General features: G+C 43.7%; 1 protein-coding gene across 1 annotated transcript in view; it reads right to left on the reverse strand.

Moving 5' to 3' along the window:
* PGM5 (phosphoglucomutase 5) overlaps window positions 1–12793 on the reverse strand; it is a 182568-nt gene that overhangs the window by 158710 nt on the left and 11065 nt on the right. The window contains exon 2 of the mRNA XM_040620278.1: window positions 2856–3018. Within this exon, the coding sequence (XP_040476212.1) occupies window positions 2856–3018 (163 nt within the window). The remainder of the gene's footprint in view (window positions 1–2855; window positions 3019–12793) is intronic.

Below are 12793 nucleotides of genomic sequence, written 5' to 3' on the forward strand. Positions count from 1 at the left end.
AAGACACTCAGCCTTTTAATTCATTCCATAAAATGTATCTATATGACACATAATGAAAAGAGACAAATGCCTCTTCAAGGAAAGAAATTACGGTGAAATTTATTCTACTTTGAGTAGAAAGAAACCAAATGAATCTTTCTGTGCCATGAGGAATGTTAGCTTCATTAATGATGCCAAGACATGCAAATATGAAGAATTAAGCATAAGAGAAGGACTTTCAATACAGTTTAAAGCCAAATGATAAATTCAATCCCTTTCCTCTATGGTTGAATAGGTCTCATCTCCTCCCGTAATTTAGTCTACAAAATGGGTGTTTAAATAATATCTTTTCCCTTTATGCCTCACAGGATATCAAAGCGATGACTGAGATGTTCTTATAAGATATGAGATCAAATATAAATTCCAAATGCTTACTTGAAATCCGTTGTTTAGTTTGGCAACTTTTATGTCACATTTCTCTACAATTGCCATTTTCTGAGCCCGTTCAATTTCCTGTATTAACAGCATATAGAATATCTAAATATTGCCTATTTTTTCCTGAAATCCTCAGTAGCTGCTGCAAGACTAGATGTGGGTCCTAGGTGTGCTTTTTAATGAAGCAAAACTTCTCTAAGTATAGGACACTTCATAAGGTGTTATTTTTTTTTAAACACTGGATGTGAGTGAAGCTCATTTGTTTGGGTAATGTCCAAAATGGCTGCAAGGAGGGGGAAATAATGAATATTCTGGCCCAGGCCAAAAATAATTCATAAAGGTAACTATTGTTGGTTAAAATTAGGCTACCCACGTATAAATGCAGACTCAGTGTTCTAGATTAAGAGACTTAACAACCAAATGCAGTGCATAGTTCTCAGATGAATCCTGGTTTGAATAGAACAGCTATAAATAACATTTTGGAGACAACTGGAGAAATTTGAATATAGATTAGGCTTTAGATGATATTAGAGAATTGGTGTTATTTTTGTTAGGTGTGATAATGTAGTTATGTCGGAATATGTCTTTCTTTTAAGAGATGTATTCAGAAATATTTAGGTGTAAAATGTCTTCATGCTGTAATTTACCTTAAAATTATTTAGGGAAAAAAAGTGCAAAATGGAAAAGCAAAGTAATGGACACAAGCTACCCATTTATTGTTCTCCTTAACTTTATATATGTTTAAAAATTTGTTTAATTCACCCCTATACACATATCCCACCCCACAAAGACCTACAAACTATACATTTCTGTAAATATAAGAAAAAGTGAAATAATTCTAAGCATTTCAGTGAGAGAAAGTCAACACTGTAGGGAAGAGAGCTGTCTACAAGTTATGCTAAAAAATCATTTGCCTGGCCTTGAGCAGCCATGTGAACTTGAGCAAATAACAGCCTCTTGGGGATTTGATTTCTTCATCTAGAAAAAGGACAGGAATGGTCTAAATGGCTTAGAGGGTCTGTTCCAGCTTTAAAATCCAGAGTCCTTCCATAACAGATAAGCATCCATTATTCAAACATTTCACTGTGCAAAGGAGGGCAGAGGACCAAGAGACCATGGGGGCTCAAGATCCCAGTAGGCCACTTCCTTGTCACACCACCTTAAGGGCTGGATGGTTAATTTATATGTCAACCTGACTGGGCCCAGATATTTGGTTAAACCTTATTCCCGTGTGTCTATAGGGCTGTTTCTGGATGAGATTAGTATCTGAATCAGTAGACTGAGTAAAGGAGACTGCCCTCCCCAATGTGGTGGCCTCATCCAACCCACTGAAAGCCTGGACAGAACAAGAGGCTGAGTGAGGGAGAATTCACTCTCTCTGCCTGGCTTCCAGCTGAGACACTGGTCCTCTCCTGCCTTTGAACCTGGACTCGGACTGGAACTTACACCATCAGATCTGCTATTTCTCAGGCCTTTGCACTCGGACCAGAACTCCACCATCAGCCCTCCTGGGTCTACAGGTCTCAGGACTTTTCAGCCTCTATAATCACATGAGCCAACTCCCTCTCTGGGCCCTGGAGTGGGCGAGGCTGCGTGCAGGCCCTTTAAGAGCCGTCCCTCAGTTCGCCACAGCCCTAAGGGTCAAGGGCACAAGCCAGATGGTCTTCAAAGCCAGATGTTTTGGGGGCTCATCTCTCAGGTGCCAGTCTTAAAAGCTGGAGTACCCAACAGAGAGTACGAACCCTCCTTTCCTCAGAGAGAAGCTCAGGGTTTTGCACTCTCTCCAGATGGTGGATTATTCACCAGCAGTGAGATTTACGGTGAGGTTGTGTCCCAGCCTCTCCTACCCACTTTGAAATGATTTTCTTCTAGTTTGCCCTGTGTAAAGGGGCTGCCCTGTTAGTTTTTAGGGTTTTTTTCAGAGGAAACTGGTCTAAATATATCTGTAGATTCAGTGTGTCCATAAGAGGAGGTGAGTTCTGGGTACTTCCACATCACCATCTTGAACCAGACCCCAGCCAATTTGTTATAGTAAATCTCTGTATAGACTACTGTTCTGTTCCTCTGGAGAAACTTAATACAGCATCTCACTAGAACTTTCTGAGCCATTTCCCCTCCACCTTGCTTGTCTACCTTCAGAGGGTCATTGTAAGACTACGAGAGCTGGGGCACATGGGTGGCACAGTCAGTTAAGTGTCTGACTCTTGGTTTTGGCTCAGGTCTTTGATCTAGGGTCATGAGATTGAGGCCCACGTCAGGCTCCATGCTCCGCGTGAGTCTGCTCGAGATTCTCTCTCTCTCTCTCCCTTTGTCCCTCGTCCTGCTCTCACACGTGCTCTCTCTCTCTTTCTCTCTCTCTCAAATATTTTTTAACAAATAAGAATATGACAATATAAAAGGATAGAAATCAGGATTATTACGGCATATTCTAAGCCACATACCTCCATTGGCAACATTGAACTTCACTCCAAACTCCCCCCCAGGTCCTCCAGGGCAATGGCTGGCTGTTAAGATGATTCCACCAGCTGCCTTGATCTTCCTGATAATGCAGGAAACAGCAGGTGTTGACAAGATGCCATTCTGTCCAATAATCAGTCGTCCAATCTAGATCAGCCAAAGAAAAAAATCAATCCACTTACAGGGGATCAGAAGCATTTCAGTGGGAAGTGCCCCTAGGCTCTGTTAACACACAGTAAATCACTTGACAAAAGGAAGTGAGTGGGCTTTGGGTTAGGGGGTGAAGGAGAGCTCTGGCATTGTCTCTCCTGCCCAGTATCTCCAACACCTCTGGGGCACCCACATCTAGCGGTCAATTATCAAACTGGATCTGCCTCATTGATTTTTAGTAGTTTGAAACATTCGCTTTTGATGACCAAAGGGTTAGCTTGAACTACACAAGACGTTCTTAGTTTGTTACTGGCTTAGAAACTCTACACGTGAACATGCTAGAAATTATAAGAAAAAAGAAATGGAGTGCTTCTCTACTTCACCCCCCTCCTCTCTCTTCCTCAGCACAAGCTCATACAGGAGGGACCCGGCTTAGTATAACCTTGTCATCAGCAGGTGTATTTAACTGCCCTCGGAATGACCCCTCTTACGAGGCAAGAATTTTATTTCTGCCACTGACAACACGTGCTGGGGACCCTGGAGAAACTATCCAGTCATGCTAGGCAGGGATCTGAAGGTCATCCATGGGTGCGGCCAGAGTCTTTCTAGAGCTACAAAACTGACTTTTAAAAAAGAAAGCCACATAGCCCTGCAAAGTATTACTCAGTATGCTTTGTCTTAAAATAGAGACCAATGTCATCCAATCCACTGGTTCTCAAATGTTACGACAATTCAGAATCCTAATGAAGCCTTAAAATTACCAATACTCAGACTGCATCTCAGACTAATTATACTGGGGGTAGAATCAAGGTTTCATAGTCTTTAAAGCTCTACAGGTGATTTCAACATTCAGCCAAGCTTGGTGATCAAATCCCTTTGTTAAGAATCAGCAGCATGGGGGCGCCTGGGTGGCTCAGTCATTAAGCGTCTGCCTTCTGCTCAGGGCGTGATCCCAGGGTCCTGGGATCCAGCCCTGCATCGGGCTCCCTGCTCCGCTGGGAGCCTGCTTCTTCCTCTCCCACTCCCCCTGCTTGTGTTCCTTCTCTCAAAGGGCTGTCTCTCTCTCTGTCAAATAAATATATAAAATCTTTAAAAAAAAAAAAAAAAAAAAAGAATCAGCAGCACGGGCATCACCTATGAGCCTGGCAGAAATGCAGAAGCTCAAGGTCCACTCAACACCCGCTGAGTAAGAATAAGTACACACCTTAACACGATCCCCTTTCCCCCTTCCAGCTAATTCATTTGTCCATTAAAATTTGACAAGTACTGCTATAGCCCACAAGCCGAGGCAAACTCTAGCATCCAGCTCGACACCAAAATTACCGTGGCACCGACTAGAGCATTGCTAGAAGCAGGTCACTAACCAAACATGACAATGAGGGAAGAGACAGGAAAAAATGTACAAAGAGCAAACACAAGAGCTCCAAGAACAAAGCAGTCCCAGGATGATTTAGTATAGAAAGACCCACAACATTCCCAAAGTACATATTTTCAAGTGGAAGAGGCAGATTATAAACAAATAAGCCTAATAATAATAATATTTACTAGTTAGATATGTATTAGGAAGGAAATCAGCAGAGTTCGATGAAAGAGAAGAATGGGGTGTCAATGTTAATAATAAAAATAAACATGGTAATAATAATAGTTAAGGGAGCTTGGATTTTATCTTATGTGCAATGGGAATTCATTGAAGAGCTTTAAGCCGTGGACATGACCTGATATCATTTACATTTTAAAAGATCACAGAATGAGCGGTCCAAATGAACTTTTCAGAAAGCAAGTCATATCATGTCAGCAAAATACATCAATGACAAAACCAAAGTAAAGCCAAAGTCATCATCATATTCTATAAGGCCCCACACGACCTGATCCCCATTACCTGATATCTTCCACTTCCCTCCCTCCTCTGCTCCAGCCACACTGGCTGGTTTACTCTTCCTCGAACACATCAAGCATGATCAGGGCCTTTGCATTTGCTCTTTCCTCTGCTTTGGACACTCTTACCCAGATATTCATATGCCTTCCCCCCGCTATCCTTTGGGTTTCTGTCCCAATGTCAACTAATCAGAGATAGCACCATTGGCTGACCTATATAACACAGCACCCACACATCACTAATTTTCCTATTGTCCTCTCCTTCCTTTACCCTATTTTAATCTTCTGTATAACACATATTACCACCTAATATTTCCCATATTATTCGTTTATTTATTTCCCGGCTATACAGAAGCTCCAAGGGTTTTGTTTTATTCCCTGTTATATTTTGAGAACAATATATATTTTGAGAGCAAACCTAGCCTGTAGTAAGATCACAATAAATATGTTGAATTCATTCACTGAAAAAATGAATGAAAGGCTGCTGTGTGAGAAATGCATTAGAGTGACAAGAGCCGAAAGAGGAAGATCAGACGGAAGAATATTACAGAGAAGCCGAGTGTGGACAGTGTCTTGGACTAGGCTAGAGGCAGGAGAAATGAAGAGAAGGGATTCTATTTGAGCTTTTTTTTTGGAAGGAGAATGAAAAGAACACATAGTTAGAATGAAATATGGAAGAGAGGAACTCTGGCAGCCAGCCTTCAAGATGGCCCCCAATGATCCTTGCCTTCTGGCATTTGTGCCTCTGAATAAGTCCCACACTGAATAAGGCAGAACCGGCTGATTAGAACACTGTAGAACTGAGTGTGTGTAACTTCCAAGGTGAGGCCATAAATGACACTACTGCTTCTGCCTTGACATTTTGGATTGTTGACTCTGAGGGAGACCAGCCACTCTGTCATGAAGACACACAAGGAGCCATGTGTAGGCACCCAAAGGGAGAGGAATTGAGGCCTCCTACCAAGATCCAGCAGCAATTTGCCATCTTGCAATGGATCCTCTCACTGAGGAGCAACCTCCAGCAATTTGTGTGAGTGGGCCATCTTGCAATGGATCCTCCAGTCGTACCAAACGTTCACATAACAAAGCCCCCACCAACATGTGACTGTGACTTCATGAGAGTCCCCAAGTCAGAACAACCTCTCTCCTGTGAGTAAAATAAATATTCGTTGTCATGTTAGGCCATAAGTTTTGTCACAACTTCTTGCACAGCAATGAACAACTAATACAAAGGCAGTGAGGAAAAGAATCTACTCCCAGATTTCTACCTTTAAGAACTTAATGAATGATGGTGTCATTTATCAAGATGGGAAAGACATAGGACAATAATTACACTCATATTGTTATCCAGAGCCATAATAAATTATGTGCCAAATGCGCTTGTTAAAATTTATTTAGTCATTCAACTCATCTTAATGAGTATTACCAGGAAACAGGTGATATCCAAGACCCTGCAGATACAGTAATAAATAAGGTTTAGTCACTGTCCTCGAGGAATAAGTCTGTAGGTTCATGGATCTGAAAAGTATTTGTAACCTTTGTTCATATTTTTTCTGTCTCTCCCATTTTTAAGAATTGCTTGTAAAGGAACAATTTTTAAAAGGGGGAAGAGGGAGGCGCCTGGGTGGTTTAGTCAGTTAAGCATCTGACTTGGTTTCGGCTCAGGTCATGATTTCAGGGTCCTGGCTCGAGCCCCGCATCTGGTTTGACCCTCTCCCTCTGCTCCTCCTCTTCCTCTCTCTCTCTCTCTCTTGCTCCCTCTCTCTCTGGAATAAATAAATAAAATCTTAAAAAAAAAAAAGGGGAAGAGGTATGTGTGTGTAGATAATTCCTACAGTGGTATTCATTAAAAGTGAAAAAGCAAAAACAACCTCCGTAAATAAGGAAGAATAAATAACGAAGGGCCTGTTAAATAAAGTGATGTACCAACTTACGGAATATTCCTCAGCCATTTTAAAGGACACTTAAGAAGATTGTGCACCTACGGCAGGCTTGGTTCGCAGTCCACAAAAAGCAATGGTCCCCTTCCACAGTGCAGACCTCTCACTGAGGAGCAACCTCCAGCCCCCAGCCAGGGGCTACATTTCCCAGACCACCTTGCATCTAGTGTGGCCACATGGCTAATTTCACAACACATGATAAACAAACGTGAGAGTGGGGACAGAAGTGAGGCATGTGCCTTCTGGGGTAAGGATGGTAAGAAGCAGATCTGCCTCCTCTATGCTGTGTATTCCCCTTCCACAGACTCAGTACAGGTGAGCACCCGGCTCTAGGAGATGCAGGGTCAGAACATGGAAGCCAAGAGTCTTTGTTCACCAGCAATACCCACAGTGGACTATTATGTGAGTAACTTTCTACTGTTTTTAAAGGTAGTAAAAATGGTTTATTGTTAAAAAGGTTGATTTGCTAGCTAAATCGTGGAAGGAGCCGAGATGCCCTTCAACAGATGACTGGATTAAGAAGATGTGGTCCATATATACAATGGAATATTACTCAGCTATCAAAAAGAACAATTTCTCAACATTTGCTGCAACATGGACGGCACTGGAGGAGATAATGCTAAGTGAAATAAGTCAAGCAGAGAAAGACAATTATCATATGGTTTCACTTATTTGTGGAACATAAGGAGAAGGAAGGGCCAAATGAAGGGGGGGAACAGAGGGGGAAATGAACTACAAGAGACTGTGGACTCTGGGAAACAAACTGAGGGCTTCAGAGGGGAGGAGGGTGGGGGATTGGGATAGGCTGGTGATGGGTAGTAAGGAGGGCACATATTGCATGGTGCACTGGGTGTTATATGCAAATAATGAATCATGCAACATTGCATCAAAAACTGGGGATGTACTGTATGGTGACTAACATAAAATAATAAAAAATTATAATAAAAAAATAAAAAAATAAAAGGTTGATTTGCTATAACAAATTATATTTTCTTAAATGGTATAGAGGGAACATAGACAATGCTTGAACACTAAATCAAAAATTCAGAATACAAAATAACTTTTATGCTACGACAACAATGTAAAGTTAAGGGGCACCTGGGTGGCTCAGTTGGTTAAGCATCTGACTCTCGATTTCAGTTCAGGTGTTAATCTCAAGGTTGTGAGTTCAAACCCCATGTTGGGTTCCACACTGGACATGGAGCCTACTTTAAAAAAACACACACACACTGTAAAGTTATATTCACTTTGGGGCCAAAACATGGAAAAAATACAGAAACTTATTTATTAAGTAGTAGAGATTATAGACCAACTTTTTATCTTAACTAAATTTCAATAATTTCTTTTTTGAGAAGGTAATACATATTCTATTTAAGAAGGTTAATGTGAGAAAATATACTTGAAGAAAATGTCAACCTTTAACATTTTGGTTATAATTGGAGGATTAACAGAAGATTAAATTCTAGTTATCTGGAAATTTTACCTATGCAGATGTGCTCATTAACTCACTACTACTAGAAAAATGAGGAAATGCTGAACACCGTATATAAATCTAATTGCGGGCCGTCTGAGGCATGATAAGGACAGGAGGAGATGCATGAGAGCAAGTGATAGAACTTCTAAAGTCAGACATGGAAAATCATCAAGACATTTGTATTCCCTGCAAAAGCTCACTAAAAGGGGACTTGGGCAGAGAATGATTTTAAGAGTCCAGTGCATAGGATGACCTATTCTGTGAATACCAATCAGCCTCCTTCTCCTGTAGCCACTCCTGTCGTTGTCCAATGGGCTCAGGAACAAAGTGGTCATGGTGGCAAGGAGGGAGGTTACACATGGACTCAGCAACATGGATTTCCTCTCCCCAAGGCCAGCCTGGCTACAGCTGCCACTGGGCACCCAACAGAGACCAAAACTGAGTCCCTAATACGGCACCGTTCCCGGGGTGATCAGCTAACCACCTGGTGTTAGGTTGATTACATTTGGACCACTTCCACCATGGAAGGGGAAGAACTTTGTTCTTCCTGAAGTGGACACGCAGAAGAGAAGATACACCCAGAAGAAGAAGCAGAGTGAAGACAGAGGCAGAGATCTGAGTAAAGTGGCCCCAAGCAATGCCAAGGAGTATGGCAGCCACCACATCAGAAGCTAGAAAAGTCATGGAATGATTCTCCCTTAGAGCCCCCAGGGGAAAGGCGACCCTGCTGGATTTCAGACCGGCCTTCCTCTAGCAACTGATAAAAGAAATACAACCTTTGGAAGCCCTGTTGTTTAAAGAAAGAGCACTCAATTTCAAAGTTAAAAGATCTAGATTGAGTCTTGCCTCTATCCGGGAGGACGACAAATCACTTCACTTTTCTGAGGCTTCGTGTCTTCCTCTGCAAAGCTAAGAATCTTAAGATGAGATCCCATAAAGAAAAACCCTTTGTGTGGGGCGCCTGCGTGGCACAGTCTCTGGGTGTCTGCCTTCGGCTCAGGGCGTGATCCCGGCGTTATGGGATCGAGCCCCACATCAGGCTCCTCTGCTAGGAGCCTGCTTCTTCCTCTCCCACTCCCCCTGCTTGTGTTCCCTCTCTCACTGGCTGTCTCTGTCAAATAAACAAATAAAATCTTAAAAAAAAAAAAAAAAAAAGAGATCCATTGGGGAAAAAAAAAGAAAAACGCTTTGTGAACTTAAGCATGACATAAGTTACCATCACCCTCCTCAAACATTTTTTGTTGTTTTTCTTTTTTAAAGACTTTATTTATTTGAGAAAGAGAGAACACGAACAAGGGGAGGGGCAGAGAGAGAGGGAGAAGCAGACTCCCCACTGAGCAGGAAGCCTGATGCAGGGCTCCATCCCAGGACCCCAGGATCATGACCTGAGCCGAAGGCAGACACTTAACCGACTGAGCCACCCAGGCGCCCCCCCTTCCTCAGACATTTAAAATTCATTTTTAAAAAAGATTTATTTAGGGGCGCCTGGGTGGCACAGTGCTTAAGCGTCTGCCTTCGGCCCAGGGCGTGATCCCAGCGTTAAGGGATCGAGCCCCACATCAGGCTCTTCTGCGGGGAGCCTGCTTCTTCCTCTCCCGCTCCTCCTGCTTGTGTTTCCTCTCTCGCTGGCTGTCTCTATCTCTGTCAAATAAATAAATAAATAAATTTAAAAAAAAGATTTATTTATTTTGAGAGAGAGGGAAAGGAGGAGAGAAAGAGCATGTGGGCAAGTGGGGGGTGGGGCAGAGGGAGAGCGAGAGAGAATCTCAAGCAAACTCCCCGCTGAGTGCAGATCCTGGCGCAAGGTTTGATCTCAGGACCCTGAGATCATGACCTGAGCTAAAATCAGGAGTCAGACACTTAACTGCTTAACTCACTGAGCCACTCAGGTGCCCCTAAAATTCACTTTCAGACACAGGTTATCCCTTAAACTACCATTTCACTTTCCAAAAAAGTCCTAGAAATATCACCCTCCACCAATACAGCAGCCTGCTACCCTGCGAGGAGAAGATGGTCGACTTACATAATGAACGGTGCTTTTGTTTAGGGCATTGGAGCAGGTAGCATCCGACTTTAATTCCTGAGTGAAACCCAGACCACAACCTGGCAGGGGGAGGGGGTCCACGTCAAGGCATCCTGCGGCTCCCACGGGGGGCCCTGGGGGAACCGCCGCTCCCATTCCCATGCGGTCTGGCTTTGGCTGGAGGAAGGGGAACCAGCCTGGGCTTCACCACCACTGAGGAACATGTCCTTCCATCCTCCCTTGCAAAGAGGTGTGAGGTGGCCCCCAGTGCACTGTCACGTACACACACAATAGGCAGCACACACGTATGGATCCCAGGACCCACAGGTAGCCACGTGAACATCATCACACAGGTGCCCACACCCCTACCTGAGGCACGTGCTTTCCCAGGCACACAGATACACAGACAGACACAGCTTGAGCTTTTCCTAGCTAGGCAGGACTTCCAAAGGCTCGGGAAAGAGAGGCCATAGCAGGGGCCAGCGTGCATTTCCCGGGGGCCGTTACTTAATCATCTCTCTGTGTCTAGTCTCCTAAATTGATGTTGGTACGTCCCACCGACACTTCAACCTCACCTGGCCTGCATCAGTACTGCTCCACCCCTGAATTGGCACAGCAGGTGCCAAGGGAATCAGTGTGCCCCTCCACATGCCACGGACCAGTGTCCTGAAAAGAGAACATTTATCTCATAAAGCTTTCTCCCGGACCAGTCATTTCTTTATACTAGGTGCTGTATACAGCTCATTTTTAAAATAATTTTCTTTCTCAGGGTACCTGGGTGGCTCAGTCAGTTAAGCATCTGAGTTTTGATTTCAGCTCAGGTCATGATCTCAGGGTCGTGGGATCGAACCCTGCATCAGGCTCTGTGCTCAGTGGGGAGTCTGCTTGAGATGCTCTCTCTCCCTCTGCCTCTCCTTCTCCCCCTCCTCTCAAAATAAATAAATAAATCTTTAAAAAATAATAATTTTCTTTCTCATGGCTCCCTCTTTTCAGAGCACTAATAAACTACTCTTTTAAATTAGATTTAGCAATGAGTTCAGTTTCTAAGTAGCTCAAAGTCCTAGAGAGCAGTGATGGGCAGTTGACACCCGCAGGCTAGGATCTCAGAGTAGAGGGAGATTTTTTACTCCAAATGAGTTTCTCCAAGGAACATAATAACACTAACGAACGCAGGATTGTTTTCCTGTGTAAACTCCCTTAAATAGGACCCCCCACCATGACTTCCTTTTAGCTTTATATAAGTCATTTAAAAAAAAAAGAGTCCCAAAGAGAGACAAGAAAAAGTAAGCATGACATTCCCCAATACCCTCCACTCACTGTGTCATATCCCTGTCATTCCCAACGTGAATCAGAGAGTGAAGAGAGCAATAAACAGAAGCTTCCTTGATGGTTCCCAGAGTGTTGTGCGGGACCACACAGCCACCACCACAGCCCATCTCTAAAGTGCACAGAAAGCCATATACACAAAGATGCCTGTTTCCTGTCTTTGCAGTTAAACAAAAACCAAAACCCACGAAGCAAGCCCCAAGCCAAGCCGCCATGATGGCAGGGCTCCGGTCTCTCAGCCCCAGCTGTCAGAGAGGCGTGCCAGCCTTTGTGCAGTGCTGCACATGAGTAAGCCGGAGATGGCTAAGTGGAATTTTAAGAAATAACAAACTCAAGACATGGATGTGGTTATCCAAACATCAAGGGACTTCTCCATTTGCACATGGATAATGATGCAGTTATATGCTTTGTTACACGGAGACCAGATGGGAGCAACTGAGCCCATCCTCAGCTTCCTGTCCCCCTGGAAGTCTTTACACCCACACTTCAGGGCTGGAAGGAGAGATGAGAAACCACTGGAATCAAACCAAGATGGATTTCACATTCGGTCCTTAACGTCTAAACAGGTGCAGAAAAGTCATGGGCACCCAGAAGTTTGACCCAAGCTCTATTCCTCCACCAGCTCACCAATTCTGGAGATTTCATTGAGAATCAGGCAATCTAGCTTTCCTCAGGTGCAGAATTGGGGTGGTGGCATTAGAATTTATATCCCTCCTGGTAATTAGGCAATTCAGCACTTGGAAAATACTGAAATCTTTGCCTTGCAGTATAGGACTTGGATCACTGAAATAAGAAAGGGCCTGTCTGCTGCTATTTTATGAGGTGCTCAACCCGACTGAAGACCCGGAGAGGGACCACTGGATCTACTGGGTCAAGAAGGCAGAGTTGAGGGGCGCCTGGGTGGCTCAGTCGTTAAGTGTCTGCCTTCGGCTCAGGGTGTGATCCCGGGGTCCTGGGATCGAAAAAAGAAGGCAGAGTTGACTACCCAGAGATAAGCTGGGATTTTTTTATCCAACAGACAAGTATATAAAAACTGCCCTTGCCTCCTACTGGCTATGTGACTTGGGACAAGATCCCTCTGTGTCTTGGTTCTGTTTCCTAAAAGATGTAAAGTGAGAGGAGGTAACTCAAGCA

The sequence above is a fragment of the Ursus maritimus genome, unplaced genomic scaffold (assembly GCF_017311325.1).
Source record: "Ursus maritimus isolate PB19 unplaced genomic scaffold, ASM1731132v1 scaffold_34, whole genome shotgun sequence".
Taxonomy (NCBI): domain Eukaryota; kingdom Metazoa; phylum Chordata; class Mammalia; order Carnivora; family Ursidae; genus Ursus; species Ursus maritimus.